Here is an 18,836-nt window from a genome sequence, read left to right on the forward strand (position 1 = left end):
CGACTCAATCCGAGCTTTGTTTCTTCTGTCTCAACCACCAATCGATTTTGAATTGGGGTTGTTATTCCTTGTCGCCTGTGTGCCTTCATCGCACGTTGCCTGTTTCTTGATAACGACTCTATAGTTTGCCTACAATGGCTTCAAAGACGTCTCCTCGGGTCGTGCCAACCCCAAACATTTCGTCTTGCGATAAGTAGCTTTGCACCGTGATTCTATCGAGCCAACTAAATTAATTTGGGGGCGATTAATTGAGGGCTGACTTGATGAAAAACAACACTAAAAACAACACGGAATGAATTATTCAGAGCTGAGAAAGGAGCTTTCGGGTGGTAATTGTTCAAGATGGACTGAGCCGCAGAACTACAATCGATTCGATAAATCTTCTGGACCGACAGTTTGATGCAAACTAAAAGTTTTACTCCATAAATTACGAGAATTTTACAAAAAGTTCAGACCTCATGTCGGAAATACGAAAGAATAACATTCAAGGTACCAATGAAATTTGTAACACATAGTTCCTTGAAAACAAACACAGGAAGTTGAGGAAACTACAAATTTTAATTGCAAGAACATCCTTTCAGAGAAAATTTCTCTGAAAACTGCGAAAAACTATCAGCAACATATCACTGAACCTGAACAATGAACATAAATTAATGTTGCCTGCTGTAATAGAATGTTTGGAATGAATTGCGTCGCTCCTATCGATATTCTAGAATTCCAAATGGAAACATGGTTGTGACGACACATAATTTATTAGAGTTAAAAATGACGATAAACTGTAGAAGCGGTATTATACCGCGATAATAATGGAAGTCGTTATAAATATTAATGGTGAAACGTACAGGAACAAATTATAGGTCGTTCCACTAATCCATTACAACATATAAAGAGTGAATTTCATTCCGAAAGAGTTTGCTTCATTTTAAACATGGTGGATGCCCTGAAACCCTCTTCTAATTTAGCAAGAATTCCTCACGACAATAAAATAATTAGCCCAAATAATATCCCCTTTCATTGTGAATTCTAGCTTTTTACCACAACCGCAATACATCCGAGCCAGGAAATCTCATCTCCGACAACAACTCAATTAAGTTCGGTCTGTTTTGACCTTTTGATATACGTTATAATTTCATAGCGTTTAAGTTTGTTTTGGGTTGGGATTCACTATTGTAAATCGTTGGTTCGCATTAATTTCGTTTCATTACGCCGAAATCTGACCCATCTGCACCGCAATTTTCTAGTCTGTTGTGCCGACTGAAGCGAGAGGGCGAAGAGATGACTTAGGATTGAATTCCGACGACCAATGTTGAGAGTAATTGGTTTTTAGGGGGTGGCACAGGTGTCGGTGTCAATTTGCATTTTTCACGGGAACTTCTTGAATTGGATTAAAAATGTTAAACGACGAACAGGTGTATTTATTTCAAGGAAAAGAAACAAGACCAAATTCGATTCCGGAACCAATATAAATGTCCAGTTTCGGTCCAAGTTTTATGGAGTCGTTTGAAATTATTTTGCGACGATTCCGGTGACCCCGGAGGTATAAATCCAGGTTAAATCAGCATTAAAAATTCTTCATGCGGTAAGCGCGCTTAACCCTTTTATCCTGTAGCATGTGTAGAAACTTTGAAATTAATTACAGTATCGAGTTTTAGTTGTTATTAGGTTATCCGGATAGAGCGCGCCACTTGCATTTTCCAATAGTGTACCGGAAAGCGCCCCCACAGAAAAAAGTTTATTCGAATCGCCAGATTTTCGCATTAATTTGTTATGCAAATATGTTTTTTTTCCGTCTCGCGTCGACGTAATTAACTTTTTCCTTGGTTTAATAACGCATTTACACGTTATCAGCCCTTGTACATCCTCTCTCTTCTTGTCATATTATGCAAATTTTTCTCCAGAATTTGTCTTCGTTCAACACGCAGTTTTTATATCAAGGCGAGTCAAACTCGGAACGAAACTAAAATTAGGAAAGTTCCGCCCTTTCCAATTTCCATTTGTTTTTGAAGAATTTATTATCAAAGACAAGTGTTGGCCGGATTTTTCCGTGTGAAAAGTTCAGAAGTTTCATTGCGCATTCAGTATGGAAAATGCGAACACAGATGAAACGTTCCGACGATAAAACCCTGAATAGATGGTTTTAACTACTGCGTGTAATAATCCCTCAAAATTTAGTGACTAAAATAAACGATATAATTGTGCACCTAAACACGTTCCCTGAATTATTAACTTTTCCTGCTAGAAAGTTCCGACAGGTCGGGCCTTCACAGATGGATATCAACTTCAAACCTTAATGTATTAAAGATTAACAGAGTTCATCACGTCTGTCTCGTTTCGGAACACATGACGTGTCTTGGTTGCACAAAAAGGCACCGAAGATCCATTTTAAAACAGACCAAGGATAAATAATTTGATCACAGAACGAAAAAACTACAAAAATATGCCCGAAACAATTATTAACCAACATAAATATAAAACATATCAATTTTAATAAACACCAGTTTTCGAGGGAATGTTAAAATAAATATTAACGAACTGTTAAATTGAAACACAAAGAGACTGGGCCCCATTGTCGCTTATTCTACATTAATAATGAAACTCGTTTATGCATGCTATTTTTAAAAATAGCGCTTGTTTGCACAATTTTATTTAAAATTCATGGAGGATGTAATGAAATGTTTGAAAATGGAGTGGGATTTACAATTATTAAAATAAATAAAAAGGCAACAAGCAAGAATAATGTGCTCACAAAAAAGAAAGAACCAAAATGGTGGATGCGCCGGGCAATATTTTCTTACCTTGATATGTTTTAACATTTTTATATTCTCTATTTACCTTTGAAATAAAATAAAATTTACAACAGAGATTTTGAAGATTTAAAATTATTAAAATCACAATAGAATTAGCAAACTAATTAATTCTGCCCTATGCGGGCCAAATTTTGAAAAGAGCGTTTTTGCTTTTTGTTCAGTGGCGGAACAGAAAGGAGTCGTTAAAGTGAACACAATAGTTTCCAGTTCGCATTTTATACCAGTCACGTGCTTGCAACCAATAAGTGCAATAACATGAAAGAGTTTGACGTGCGCCACAGGGTGCATCCTTTAACCAGTCATGTTATAATACTCGGAAATTAGTTTCGCTACAACCTGGAATCTATATTATCCACCTGCGGGGGAATAAACTGTTATCTAAAATTTACAGCCGTATTATGTGAAAAATCGTGATTGTTCGAGTTTTTAATACCATAAAAATGATTTAGGAAAGTCATATATTGCGCATCGAAAACGATAATATCTGCAAGTGTGGTGTATTCAAAATGAAAATTTCAAAACGGGTTCAATAATAAATACGCGAGCCGTTACGTGGGACCCTCGAGTCGATTACTGCATGAATGATTTACCAATGCACTTTTGAAGTGACGAAGATCGAAAAGCACGTACTTTTGAAAAAAACATTAATAAGAAATGCTAACGTGGACATTATTAAACGTGCCCTATCGTCGAACCTCTGTTTGTCTTGTTATACTTCCCGGAAAATCCTTACTAATCAAATAAAATTTTCCTCCTGAAAACACGCACAAAATTCAATTCTCAACGAAACCCATTCCCGCTTTTATTTTCGGAGAGATCCACTCGGAAACGTGAAAGCATCTTTAATCAGATCTAGCAAAGATTTTATCTAAGACACCGTTTAGAGTTCCCACCACTTTACATAATTATACACGAATTAAAAAAGCGTCGGTATCAAAGTGTGAAGAAACTCCTAAGCCTTCAGAACTAATTTGGGCTTCGCTACATTGAGTTGGACCTTTAAACACGACCACCAGGATTTTCGTTTCTCTCATTCGGGCGCGTCAAAGGGAAATTTACACTTGGTTAAAGTTTCACCGGCATAACTGAAGGAAAATTGCCACTATCCGTGACGGAAAAAAAGCCTCCCAAGGGATGGAAATGTTTTAGGCAGCTCACGGATAAGCCGGCCTGTGGTGGATTAAATGACGCAGACTTGACACTACGCAACACCAAACATAATGGGACCGATGTTGCGTTCTAATTAAATTATTCGATAAGGGCGCGCGAAAGTTACAACGACGTAATGAGCTGACGCTCTGTTCGCAGTATGCCAACGGAAAAAATTAATCCAAAACTAATTGCAGCAAATTTCTTTGTGCAGCACCAATAACATTCGATGGAATTTTCCCGTCTTTGTACAGCATGCATTCCGAAACAAGCCATACAAAATGCGAGCTTTATTATTCAGCTAACACATCACAAAATTCACATGTGGCACACAAGTTACGAGTCGATTCGTGAAAATAAATGCGATTGGATCCGCTCTGCGTGTCAATTATCAGTAAAATTCAGTTTTGACACAGTCTTTCATCAAAAACGAGCCAAATAAAGCCTCACGAAAATTTAATGTAACTGGAGATAATCAGCGGCGGTCCGCGTTAAATGCTGAATGTTTAATACACTTTTGGTCGAGCTTTACAAATTTATTAGGTTGGTGTGTAAGATTAATCGTATCTGCAATATCACGAATTTTAGTTGGGATTGTGTTCGAATGTCCACCTGTCACAGCATCGGGTTAATTTCTGCATTAACAAGGCGAAGAAGAGAGCTCGTTACGGCAATAAGTCACATGTTGAGAGCTTTGTTGCTCATGGCGGCCCATTGATCTAACACAATAGCCACCAATCTCGATCAAACCGCCGCCGACGGATCCTATATATCACCTCGTGCCTGTAGGACAGTCAAGTTTCTGCTGTAAACCACGGCACCATTCCGCACTGTGCTTTTCATTCTGTCACGGACCTTTTAGCGACATCCGTCGTGGAAATAAACGAGCTTAAAATCTTTTCATTCAGTTCCCGCACATTAGTTCACGATAATTAAAATTGCTACTTTCAACCGATGAATTTTCCATGGCGCCATATTTGCGACACTTCTTATCGTCTTGAACTTGCCCAAGCAGAAGATATAAGACTACTTTTACTTGTTGGGAACTTGAGTCCGCGTAGTAACTTGCTTTGTTGTAACTTATAATAATCACAAATACCCCCTGGATTTCGCACGAAACTTTCCTCCGGGAAATTAAAACAACACTTCAAATTTCCTCGGTAATTGCTAATTTTTCCTTACAACACCACAGATCCGAAAGTAAACTCAGTCGATAATTTTTTGATGGAATCTTACGAAACGTGATAACGAGCAAGTCGGAAAAAATTTATGACGAAAATGAAACGTTAAGTTACTGAAACGCCAGTTTGGCTCAAACATTCCATTTTCACAATCCCGAAATTCCTAAGGCTTCGCTCGTAAAAAACTCACGAAACGACCCGATTCGATTTTAATTTAAACATATTTAGGGTTGCTTCATGCGGCCAGGCAAAAATGGCTTTCGAAGAGTTCATCCGGCCTAGTCTAAACATATTTCGTTAATTAAAAGTGGCGTTTTTAAAGCCAGCGTGACATTCCTTCTTATTTCTTGAAGAAGAATTTTTAATCAAACTTATTTATTAAAAATGGTGGATGCGCCGGGAATAGGATATTACCCAACAAGAATGGTAAGTAGCCAATGTTTATGTTTAACACCTAATTATCACTAGAGTTACGGAATATTGGAAAAGCGATAGAATTTTATTGTAGTCTAATTAGTTGATCAAAACGTAGCAGAGCGTAGAGGTGTGTTCATAAAGTGAGACGTCTGTTGGAGCGTGTGACGTCAGAGTGATGTGATTAACACTCTGAGATTCGCCAGAGTGTTGTTGCGTTTATGAACGGTTTCCGTGGTTATTTAAATGTTCGACAAATAGGTACATCACCTACATACAAAGCGCAATTTTCGCAAAAATTCATGACATAAACTATACCAAACTTCTGATATCGACATCTCGCTTTTTTTTCGAGTAAACTTAAGTTATTATCCATCACTGTACGCAGAATTTTCCGCAGATTCGAAATCTAGGATTTAAATTCAAATCCGACAACAAACAACTGAGTTACGGCCGATCAAAGTTTCGGAAAGTTGATTTTCATTTTTCCTCATTTTTCGTAATTTTTAAAGTTAAATATCTCGGAAACTATTTGAGATATTGAGATGCGGTTTACGCCATCGTTTTTCTCGAAATTTTTTACATAAGAAATAGTTCTTTGATTTTTTTACAGTCGATATTTGCAAATTTTCGCAAAAATTCATGACCAAAACTATGCCAAATTTTTGATATCGATATCTCACTTATTTTTTAGAGTAAACTTAAGTTATTATACATCAGTGTACGCAGAATTTTCCGCAGATTCCAAATCTGGGATTTAAATTCAGATCCGACAACAAATAACTGTGTTATGGCCGATGAAAGTTTCGGAAAGTTGATTTTCATTTTTCCTTATTTTTCGTAATTTTTAAAGTTAAATATCTCGGAAACTGTTTGAGATATTGAGATGCGGTTTGCGCCATTCTTTTTCTCAGCTCATTTTACGTTAGAAAATGTTAGCAAAAGCCCAAAATTCGATAGTCGATTTTTCGCGAAAAAAAATTCCGACTCAAACGATGAAAATTTTTCATTTTTTTTATTTTTGGCCATAGCTTGTAAACTATTTGTCCGATCGATCTCAAATTTAGCCACTAGATAGATTTCGAGCTCCTCTTTCGACTGATGTATAATTCAAAGCTATTAAACGTCGTTTTCATTTTGAAAACATTGATTGAAAATCACCCTAAAATTACGTTTTCAAAACAGTTTTTGACCAATGCCTCGTTTATTTATTTAGTAAACTCAACAAATTTGGGTCTCATTTTACGCAGAATGTCACGCTGAATCCAAAAACATAAGAATTTTCAATTTTCGTCAACAAATAACTGAGTTATGGTCGTTTGAATTTTTGGGTTGTCGCCAGAGGGCCAAATTTTTGAAGGTTCGAAACAATTCGTGCTCGATATCTCGGAAACTATTTCAGATATTGAGATGCGGTTTACGCCATCGTTTTTCTCGAAATTTTTTACATAAGAAATAGTTCTTTGATTTTTTTACAGTCGAAATTTGCAAATTTTCGCAAAAATTCATGACCAAAACTATGCCAAATTTTTGATATCGATATCTCACTTATTTTTTTAGAGTAAACTTAAGTTATTATACATCAGTGTACGCAGAATTTTCCGCAGATTCCAAATCTGGAATTTAAATTCAGATCCGACAACAAATAACTGTGTTATGGCCGATGAAAGTTTCGGAAAGTTGATTTTCATTTTTCCTTATTTTTCGTAATTTTTACAGTTAAATATCTCGGAAACTGTTTGAGATATTGAGATGCGGTTTACGCCATTCTTTTTCTCAGCTCATTTTACGTTAGAAAATGTTAGCAAAAGCCCAAAATTCGATAGTCGATTTTTCGCGAAAAAAAATTCCGACTCAAACGATGAAAATTTTTCATTTTTTTTATTTTTGGCCATAGCTTGTAAACTATTTGTCCGATCGATCTCAAATTTAGCCACTAGATAGATTTCGAGCTCCTCTTTCGACTGATGTATAATTCAAAGCTATTAAACGTCGTTTTCATTTTGAAAACATTGATTGAAAATCACCCTAAAATTACGTTTTCAAAACAGTTTTTGACCAATGCCTCGTTTATTTATTTAGTAAACTCAACAAATTTGGGTCTCATTTCACGCAGAATGTCACGCTGAATCCAAAAACATAATAATTTTCAATTTTCGTCAACAAATAACTGAGTTATGGTCGTTTGAATTTTTGGGTTGTCGCCAGAGGGCCAAATTTTTGAAGGTTCGAAACAATTCGTGCTCGATATCTCAGAAACTATCGTGTGATTCATTAAATTTCCATTCTAGGTAGGCCGTGTATTTTGGACGTGCGTTGACTTCTTGTTCGATAACTAGCAAATCTCGCAAATATTAAGTCGAAACTACTGTAATGGTGTTAGTTACGACATGATTTTTTTTTCAAAGCCAACTGCGAATGGAGATTTACGGAATCACACAATATTTCAGATATTAATATGCGATTTATGCCATCATTTTTCTCGCGATTTTTTACATAAGAAATAGTTCTTTGATTTTTCTGCAGTCGAAATTTCCAAATTTTCGCAAAAATTCATGACTAAAACTATGCCAAACTTCTTTTCTTTCTTCTCCCTAGTCCTTACGCACGGCTGTGCTTAATGACACACTTACAAGACAAGTAGTCTGTGCAAAGATGCCTACTTACGCTAGTATGAGTAGAAAAACTTTTTTCTATGTTAGTCCAAAGGCAGTTAATGTGTCCGGAAAAGTATTATGTCTGCGAATGACGCCCTTCTCTCTTACCTTAATTTGTTCTTCGTTTAAAAGGGAGAATAATTCGATTTCCTTTTCTGCAAACGCCATGTCCAGTGCGTTTGATCTCCTTTGAGACAAAGAACGTTTACATTGAAATTAGTAAAGTGCTTCTTTAATTATATTTCTTGTTGTCTGCTGTAGAGCAGTGTATTAGTTAAAAAGGGAGCACAAGCAAGATAAATTATTTAACACTACCATATTTGTCTGGATATTTTAAGCAAGTCTGGTATATAAATCAGGCGAATTTATGGAGTCTGTACGTACGAAGGCAACGATAATTTATTACAAGGCGTGTGTTGATTTCGATTTAGAAACCTCCAGTATAACAGTACGAATGTCTCGAGAGACTAACAAGTTAATAATTGGGGTTATCGTTTTATTGCCAAGATTCAAAGTTCTAGCAGCGATTAGTTACTAAGTTCGCTTTGTTGCTACTTCTGTAATACATGCGTGCGGTTTTTTGGTTAAGGGGAGTTCACGTTGGCGTTAATTTCGCCCGTTAAAACGCATTAGAGAAACAAACAGGATCAAAGAAAGTAAATTTCAAGGATCAAAGTAAGTCGTCTGCAAACTAAATCGCTTACTCTAAATCCGAACGGTGAAGCGGTCGTCGTTCTAAAAATAAAACTACGCGACAAAGCGAGAAGTATCAAACGTCTCTTTGAAAAATCCGAGGCATTTGTATGCGAGGATCATTAACCTGCAATTATCTAAGTGGAAACCCTTATAACGTATTAACTGCGGCGCATGCAACCTAATAAATATTCCGTCTGTGTTCAAGTGGTCTAGAGCCAGCTATTTGCCATCCATACGACCACCTAGGGATGTCGTTTTATGACCAGGAATCGTAAAAACATGAGATAAGATAACGGGGGCTTTCGCAGGACATGTGTTACATTAAATCAGCAGTGAACTTACGGGTACGGACCCTTCTAATGATTAAACTAGGAAAAAAGAAGCAAAATTCGATCCTGCCAGGATTCGAACCTGGAATCTTCTGATCCGTAGTCAGACGCGTTATCCGTTGCGCCACAGGACCGGACTGTTGGTTTAAGAATAGCGAAAGTCACTTTCGATTTTTGACCTGCTTTTAGAGCCCCCAAGGAACAAACACGTGCATACGACAGAACTCGTTTTGGGACAATTGAGAACACAGTTGAGTCAATATGTTTAAATTAATGAAATCGGATTTTTAGGACAGGACGCTGCCGATGGAAATTTGAAACCACTGACGTTGGATTCGATCACGTTTTCAATCCGCGATTTTCACGCTTTTTGGTGTTTTACGCGGGATTATTTCGCCATCTATGGGGCTTGTAATTTAACCAATAACGGTTATAATCATTTTATCGCTTCAGGCGATAACGACATAGAGTGCAGTTACAGATAATAACTTTAGCGTCGTTATTGCTCAAGGATCATTTTGTCCTTTAGAGACTATTCTGTTGCTACATACAAAACATAGATAGAACTGGAAAGAGAATCAATTCAACAGAGTATTATTTAATCACAACAATACGGATAATGTGTTTTGCGATTATTACCATTCAAAATTTTTAATTAAAAGCTTTTTCCCCGCGTTCCGTTTTAATTTTATTTGCAAATTTACTGTATTTGTTAATTTTGATCAGTACAATTTATACACAATATAATATAATTATGATCTGACTGAAAATGATGTAAACAAACGTACTCGAAAAATAAACTTTATATTTAATATGTTTTATAGCTATTTGGGTTTCAGAATGGCTCACATTACATGCTGGTTTTATCCTATAAAAAATCTCCTTATCTTTAAACTGAAATATGGACTAAATATTTGACGAATTTTCGAGAACTAATTGAAGACATAAATACAAATTATCAGCACAAAGCACGTAGAACAAAAAAAGTACCAAACATGGTGAGGGTGTTAACCGAATCAATTTTCAAGCTTTTGTCACAAACGTTGGAGATGCATTTTGCCTTTGTAAATTTAATATCAATAGTAAAACCGATGAAACGTAAAAAACCGCAATTCCAGGCCCAATAAAAATAGTAAATGCATGCATCATTTATGGAATATAAAAATCACATTCCAATCATTGCAAAAACGCGCTTTAAATTTCAAACTTTCAATATTAAATTTCCACATTCATTTACCCCAGTCCTGTAACGAAAGGTCATTAAACTAAGCACATACTGAAATCTTAGAAATCTCATAATTGCGGTGTCGGAAATACAAAACCAAAGCTGCATGCGCTTCTAAACAAATTCGTTACGAAACAAGAACCTGACACTTGCAGCTTTCCTTAGCACGCTCCCAATTTAACCCTTTTAGAGATGATAATTAATATTTCATGTGTTACACGTCAACATGACGCGGAAGAAGGTTCTGTTTCCATGTAAATTTCACGCGTATTATCAAATTCTAGTATCAATGGCACCAATTAGTTCCCACATGGTGGTGGTAGTCGTCTCGTGTTCATTTCACAGCTATACATAATTTACGCCTACACGTTTACGCTCTTGAAAAAATCCTCCGGGAATTGTTTAATGTTCCTGGAGATTTATGGAATACTGCTTTGACGTCATTGTTTTTACGACCGTGTCCCGTAATATCGAGATTAATGTGAGTTAATTTCCTTTCGGTGAAATTTGGACGGAATCGTTCGGATAAATCCGTCGTGTTTGGGGCCGACGTCTTATAAATCGTGGTTGCTAGACTAGACGACGGCGGACGTCGAGGCGCCTTCATATCGACGCCACTTTTTACTTCGCGATGTATGATTCCGCGGACGTAAACGACGGTAAATCTGACCTCTTACTCGAAATTTAATTTCGTCCTTTATTGGATTTGCTTGCTCTGGTAAGATGGTTTTATAATTTCGTAATCCTGTTATAGCTTCAAAGGTTTACAACTTGTTTACACAAGGTTTTATGATCGAGCTTTCGGAAAACAAGTTTACACAGATAAAAAAAAGCTACACTTTCGAGATTCTATAAAATGTGATCTAGTAATCAGAGAAGAACTGTCCTTCGTGTGGTTTAAACGCTTGACGAAATCTCGAATTCCGACGAGAATCTTAACACAACTAAGGGTTCAAATATCAATTAAAAGGACAAAAGATTGCTGCAGCTTATCGGACTAGGACCAGAGACAAAGCTCGGAGAATTTCACGACGTAATTAAAACTTTCCTATAAAGTTATTAATGACTTCAATTTACGATCATTAAATATTTATCAACAATCATTATCTTGCTTACAACTATCCCGAACATTGAAAAAATTCAAGGGAGAAGGAACGCATGCGGATCCTCCATAAATATTAATGGGCTCTATTAAGATTTCATCTAACCACCTGCAGCGCTCTAAAGCTAGACTAAAACGCTGCACATCCTTTGAAAATTAATTTCACCAAGTTTTAGAAACTGGGGACCCACAATGTTCCATAATTTAATCTCATGGGAAGAAAGTCAATAATTAACACGCCGGAGAATGCAGGGTTTCATCGACAATTCCAAAAGATAAGGAAATTCCAACGCTCACACTCTAATAAGAGATCCAAAATTCGGGAATTTGGGATAAGAATACATTCCGTGCAGTCTCGTATTAATACACCACGAGAATAATTAATATTCGCCGTTTAATTTAGGCTTCAGGACCAAATGTGGTCTCCCTCGAAGCATTTCAAATATCCACTTTTGTTTAATAGAAATTACAGTACACAATGAGATTTTTATCAGGCGCACTTTGTTGTCGTGTGGTATTTATTACCCAAAGGTCAGATATTCGAAGGTGTTCCCAATTTGTTTGTACAGGGAATAAATCTCCGCTCGCGCGGAATTTTTTTATATCTCAATTTGGCGGAGGTGCCGGTAACAGATACCGTTAATAATTCAAATCAATTGAAAAAAAATCCGAACAAATCGGCAATATTTCACAGAGGGCGAACCCTTTTCGTTCCATCTCGTTTATAAATACTAATTGCCTTAATAAACCGCTTCCGAGTAATAACGGCAACTCTTAGCGGCAACAATACACCATTTCTAACAGGAGTTGTGGCCATTAGGCATTCAGGATGTACCTATTTGAACATGGAGATCCTCGCCACAATTGTCTTAGGGTTGTTTTATGATAGAACGGGGCAGTAGCCGAGACGCTGGACAATAAAAAGCTCTTTCTGCTGTATTAAATCCATGATACAATAGTCTCTCGAGTTTTTTCCTGCGACGCTTTTTTACGACTCATTAAAATTTTTACGAAAGGACGAAAACCGTCATTTTCCCAGGTATAAAAATTATGTGAAATATAACGCGGAGCAAGCATCAGAGAAAAGATTTTTTTTAATTAGTGTCGTCCGCCAAGCGCCAAAGAAATGCTCAAAGTTTTTTCATAATCAACGCCCTAAAACAAAACTTGAAAATTGTTCTCTTATCGATTCAGGTGACGTCAACGAGTACCTTTTACTCGGAAAATTCCAGTATTTGTCTTGAATTGATGTTAAATAAAAATGGATCCAAACCCACGTCAAGTGTGACAGCATTTTACAAATAATACAACAAATACTTCACGTTCGCATGGCAGGAGGTCAATAATAAACCCTCCATCACGAACGGACGGCTCTTTATTTCTCCTATTACAATCTCCAAACTCTGAAATATAAAGCGGTTCGGATATTTCAAACTCCTCAAATTAAAAAGAGGTTGGCAAGAAAACTAAATGGAAATTCAACCCGGCGCATCCACCATTTCTAACAAACCCAAAACTAATATACTAACTAAACAGATAAAGATCACGAAATCAATTCCTTCAATTACCCTTAATAACTTTGTATCCACAAATGGCTCTTTCGTGTACTTGTTATCGCAATGGGAATAACCACATGTTTACTGTGTACCTCGTAAATCACTCACTTTATTTAGTTTATTTTATAGTAAAGAAAATTAAAATATTTATCAGCACCCTCGTTTAAAGCACGCAAAAAATGCCACTGAATAATAAACGATTTCAAGATCATATCTTCGAGTACTTGCTTTAAATCACTTGGGTTTCTAGCGAAATATTACATGTAAATATAACCGGAAATATAATTCAATCCACTTGCGCTACTTCTGGGCCGCATTTTAAAAATTCCATTTCATCGATAATACTCTATCTTTTGTTTTATCGCAAGATATAAATCGAAACATTCCACAACAAACAACGTTCTATAATCTCGTGTTTCCATCTTTTCCATCATTCTGGGAATATAAAATCCGCTGAATTAGTTGTTCCACAATGCATCCTTTTATATTCTTTTATTAATAGAAGAAAAAAAAACGGTCCGTAATCCACCCCCCGTATAAATAAAATAGAAAAACCGTGTTTTAAGAGAGTTTTATTTCCCCATGAAAACAGATAGGAATTGTATTTATAGACTCATAACAAACTCCCCGACGCTATCCTGGCTTCTGCCAGGACACTTTTAAGACCAAGACAGATCTCTTGATCCCGTTATAGATGGCACCACAATATCAATTTAACTAAATACACGAGAAGCTAAAAAGAAGTTTTATTTGACTTGCTGATAAGCCAACATCTGCGAATAAAGACAAAAGGTTAATTTTACTAGTAGAATGAACGTTGAAGTACGAGACAATACCAACTGAAACTATTTTAAATTGAAATGGAACGAGATAGTGAGGGGAAATTACTTGAATGAAAAGAAGTAAAATAAATAATCGTGCATTCAGAGACTAGCTGAGGAAATGGAATTTTGGTACGTTTTTTTCTCTAAAGGCTGTTATTTTTATTTCCGACTGAATAAAGTCTGTTATTTATAGGACTCAATAAATAAAACTCGTAAAAAATTATCCTGTTCTAAAGTTCATGACTGTAGGTAATTGTTTTGTCGATATTTCTTCGAAGTTTCTTTTCCCAACTCAAATTACTGTCTTCAGTTATTAAAAATCTAATTATTTAGTCACAAAGGTTAAGAGCATCAGATTATCTGTTTTTTTTGACCGGAAAAGTAAGCAAAACTTCTAGAAGTCAAATCATGAACATGTGCTGTGTAGTGAGCACTAAATTTTAGGTATCATTTTAATGTCACACACCGGAGAAAGCGGCGCTATTTAAACTATATATCATCTTGATTGACGTTTATATTTGAATTTTAAATTTTCATACAGACAAACATTAAAATTATGAAATGTGAGGCTACTTTTACATGAAAAGGATTTTAAAACCTCCATTAACAAAATGTTATAATCGCTGTCTGAAATTCAGCGCTACAACAGTATTCAACCTCTAACTGAAATATTGTATTTATTGAACTACAGCGAATAAAAATATAAAATTTCGAATTGAATAATTAGTTACATTTTTTTTGGTCGAAGATTTACAGACTTCAAAATATATATATATCCCGGCGCATCCACCATTTTAGCTAATGTCAAAATGCAATAAAAAAAATGAAAATGTTCTCTTTCCCCGATAAAAATTGATAGGTAAAATAGAAAGACCGATTAAATATGTTAAGCATCTTAATAGCAACATTACAAAGCGAGGAACAATCATTGAGAGAATTAGCAAACCTGAAATACGAGAATTTCATTTGACAAGTTAGTGAAAATGTTAATTGTCACATTTGAAGTTTACAACATCTAACTTTGCAGTGGCGTACGTAAAGCAGTTAAATACGATTTACTTTACCCAAGTCTTCAACGTTTCAGAGTTCTTTGAACAATGATTGATTTTCAAATATTGACACACCACTGGAGAGATTATACTCAATGTTTGTTAATAAAGTTGAAATTGAAAGTACCCAATTGCATCAAGAAATGAAAAATTGAATAGTTTCACGACAAAATTAGTTGGTTTGAAATAATGTAAATGTCAAGTATAAAAATGAATCAGAAAATATAATGCAGCAAACCGCATTTTACCAATAACAGCAGTAATATTCTGCCTGACAGTTATTGATTACAATGCCATTTAATATATCAATTTTGTTAATAATAAAACCTTTGTACGAGCACAAATATAATAATAAAAACACAATGACCGCATCAATCAACATCACACAAAACCCACTAAGTTTTTCCCCGAAAATGTATCAAATAAAATATTTCTTAACAAACCCACGCCTTGTGGCCCCCCAAAAAAACCCGTGTAAACACCACGACAAAAATTCTGATTTAGGTTAAAGCATGCCCACTCAAACTAACCTGATTTCTGACGTTGATCACCAGCTGTGTATCACTGAAATCGATAACGAGACACAAGACGATGACGAAGAAGTCGATGGAACATCGCCATTTCGTGATTTTCGTCATTTTTAGCGTGTTTTTTTCACAATTTTGACAGTTTCAAAACAACACCAACCATCACGTCAACTGTCAAACGTGCAATGCGGTGTGATAGGCAACACGCGTTTCATTTAAGAGTCGCGAGGTGGCTGTGGTGCGCACGATCCATACCATGAGACTATCGATTCGTGAAACTCCGGCTCTAATCGGAGGTAAATTTAATCGAGTTTATGAGGGAAGAACAAACAAGATTTAACATTTAGCGGAATGAAGCCAGAGGGACAAGAATTTAAATTTTAAATCGGGGATTTAAAGTTATTAGGAACGACATGATTAAAAAAAATGTGTTTAGATGTGTGTTGGCAACATTGACCAAACTGACAGAAACTCACTTTGTGAAGACAAAAAGTTTTTGCCGCTTGCATGCAGAAACAGGGGGTTTCTAAGGATAAATTTTTAAATAAATTACCACTGGAATTTAAAACTCTACAACTCCGCTCTTATTAAATAAAAATAATTGTCCCGGAAAGTTTCGTAATGTTGTTCTTTGAGAGTTTTGAACGCACAAGCTTTGAAATGTTTTGATGTATTTTACTTGGGAGGTAAAGGTTTTACCTTCCATCCAAAACTGTCATGTTCAGGTTTAGTAATTAATGCAGAAAAGATAAAGGGGAAATTTAGGAAAGAATATTTGAAAATGTGGCCCATATGAACTTATTAAATTTAAATTAACAAAGAATGTTTTGTTACGAGCGCTCTAGCGAGCAATTAGAGGATGGCGCTGAGATTAAAAAAGAGTAAATTCTAGTAATTGGATTTTGCTCAGATGTCTAATTAAAGCCTGGAAATTGCTATATAAAATATGTACAGGTCCTTGCAAATGGAACGTTGTCCGACTGTGCACTATTTATTCCGTGTACTTTGGGTTTAATTATTCACGGCAAAATCCTGAAGCGAACTATAACTATCTTCTCTTGCGACATCAAAAGAGGCTATTTTACTTAAAGCTGTACAAAAAATTATCAATTGTAAACTATACTTAATTATTATTCCAATTAAATGAGATTTTCATGACACCAAACTGTATTTTTTGAGATTAATTATTTCAGAACAACTCCGGTTTATAAATTCACGAGTTTGTGTCCAAAATACCTCGTAAAATATTCAATCCTCGAAGCTTCGGACCACTTCACTTTTCCCGAGTTTCATAAATTTTTTTGAATTAAAACACAGAGTCAGACCTTTGGCTTTATTATCATGATATGTACATCCATAACGTTCGTTCCAGTGTGTCCCGTTTTGACATGATGTTCCCCGTTTTTATACATGTCAAAAAAAGAATAGGAATCGTTGCTATTTAAATAATGTTCCGGTTTAATATTCTCCGCGAGACTATTATTAACTAAATCTGAAGTTCCAATTGCCCCTGCTGCGTCAGTTGGGCCGTCTATTCCATCTGTTCCAGCGCTCAGAAATGAAATATCAGCCGATTTTATGTTAAGCTTATTAAGTCGAACCGAAAGCTCTAAAGCTAATTGTTGGTTACGTCCTCCTCTTCCTTTACCATTGACCACAACCGTCGGCTCACCGGCGGCAATTACGCACGTTTCTTTGTTGAAATCAAAGTTAGACAATGTTTCCTCAAAGTCGGGGGAGATTTGTAAGTCGCAAGTTCTAAGGAAATCTTTTACGGCTTGTTTACTCGATGAATTGCAAATAGCGGAAGCCATATTGCGTGCCAAATCGGCATAAATTTGACTTATCTTTTCCACGTTGCCCTCCACCATCGTTGATAATATTGCTGATTGAAAACCTAAAGAAGATGCGTGATGGCATGCTGCTTCCGCCGCGATTCGATTGTTTCCGATTATGAAGTTGTCGACGTGTTCGTATTTCGAGTCTTTAATTGGCGGAAGAGAGTCCTTTTTGTGTTCGAGGATGGTTTTTATCGACGTAGGAAGAGTGTCATAACACTTATATTTCTGGATGACGGCGGTTGCAGAAGCGGTATTATCACGAGTGGGAGTTGTTGGACCACTCGCGATAAAATCCAAAGGGTCTCCAACGATGTCCGACAACACCAAAGATATCACTCTCGCAGGATAAGCTAGTTCTGCCAAACCGCCCCCTTTTAACACCGATATTTGCTTACGGACACAATTAAGTTCTAATATGTCCGCACCCCGACTCGATAATTCCTTAATCAAATTCTGCTTTTCCTCTAAAGTAATCGGAGCTTTGGGCAGTGGCAATAAAGCTGACCCTCCGCCGGACATCACCACCAACAGCAAATCATCGACCCCCAGTCCCTCTACCAACCCTTTAATCTCCAGGGCTCCGGCGAGAGCCTCCTCATCCGGAATGTTGTTTGTAGCCCCTTCGATAAACTTAATTTTCGAATTTACTTTGAACTTTGCGAGAATTCCCTTTGGGACTGTAACTACCCCCATCTTTAGTTTTTCTTTGAGTTGAGTTTCCAATTCTAGAGCCATGTCGAGGACCGCTTTGCCGAAGCCAACTACATAACAGGGTTTTTGGAGAGGGTAAGTTCGGCCCTGGATTGATAGATGGCCAGCGCTCACTTTCACTTGTTCTTGGATTAAGCGACGTGGTTGCACTGATTCTACAGATTTTATGAAGATGTCTTTTAGGACTTCAAGTGACATTTTTCTATAGTTTGACGGAGTTTTTAGTGACTTGAACTTGAAGTGAAACATGTCATGCCACTGCTAACTACACACTAACTTATCTGCGGGCACTGATAAGAGAGGGCCCCAAATAGCGAGCGCGTTTTAGCATCGTGGAGACATCTGGCGAAGTGTTTTATTTGGGATCAGAGAAAACTGTTTCGGCCCATTCCAACATTATAATGATTACCTATAAATCAGTGGAAGAAATTATGCCTGTTAATTACTTAGAATCAGCTGGATTATAATGTCAGAGTTGAATGAAAACCACATGCAAATCAGAATCGGAAACAAATTATCCAATTATGGTAAACTCAGCTTAACCTGAAAAATTCTTGGGAAAGTTGACTCAGATCACACTAATTACAAAAATTCTTAAGTGAATCGGAAGTAAATTGGAGGCAAATTAGAGCTAGACAAGTCAATGTCAACCTAATTAACTTTTACAGTTGATTATTTCTAGAGTGATATGTGTAGCTATATTTAAATGAACTTGCCAGGCAAATATTTGCATTTTATATTGTATTATTTGCATTTCTAGATATTTTA

General features: G+C 36.3%; 2 protein-coding genes and 1 non-coding gene across 3 annotated transcripts in view; all 3 read right to left on the reverse strand.

The window, feature by feature from the left end:
- The window catches only part of oaf (BRICHOS-like domain-containing protein out at first), a 58,918-nt gene extending 43,171 nt beyond the window's left edge, over positions 1-15,747 (reverse strand). Inside the window, exon 1 of the mRNA XM_088044360.1 lies at positions 15,520-15,747. Coding sequence (XP_087900486.1) covers positions 15,520-15,627 — 108 coding nt within the window. The 5' untranslated portion in view covers positions 15,628-15,747. The remainder of the gene's footprint in view (positions 1-15,519) is intronic.
- TRNAR-ACG (transfer RNA arginine (anticodon ACG)) lies at positions 9,295-9,367 on the reverse strand. Its single transcript has one exon. It is a non-coding gene; the product is annotated as a tRNA-Arg (tRNA).
- Positions 15,748-16,835: 1,088 nt separating the features above from the next.
- Positions 16,836-18,364, reverse strand: LOC148170217 (glycerate kinase). The gene has a single exon (XM_088044347.1). It carries the CDS (start codon positions 18,315-18,317, stop codon positions 16,836-16,838), a length of 1,482 nt encoding a protein of 493 aa, XP_087900473.1. The 5' UTR covers positions 18,318-18,364.
- Between the last annotated feature and the right edge of the window lie 472 nt (positions 18,365-18,836).

The sequence above is a fragment of the Gnatocerus cornutus genome, chromosome 8, assembly GCF_029298725.1.
Source record: "Gnatocerus cornutus isolate USDA-ARS CGAHR chromosome 8, icGnaCorn1.1, whole genome shotgun sequence".
In the NCBI taxonomy this organism is placed as follows: Eukaryota; Metazoa; Arthropoda; class Insecta; order Coleoptera; family Tenebrionidae; genus Gnatocerus; species Gnatocerus cornutus.

Coding starts and splice junctions, on each gene's coding strand:
- LOC148170217 (XM_088044347.1), bottom strand. CDS start 18,317: ATGTTTCACTTCAAGTTCAAGTCACTAAAAACTCCGTCAAACTATAGA.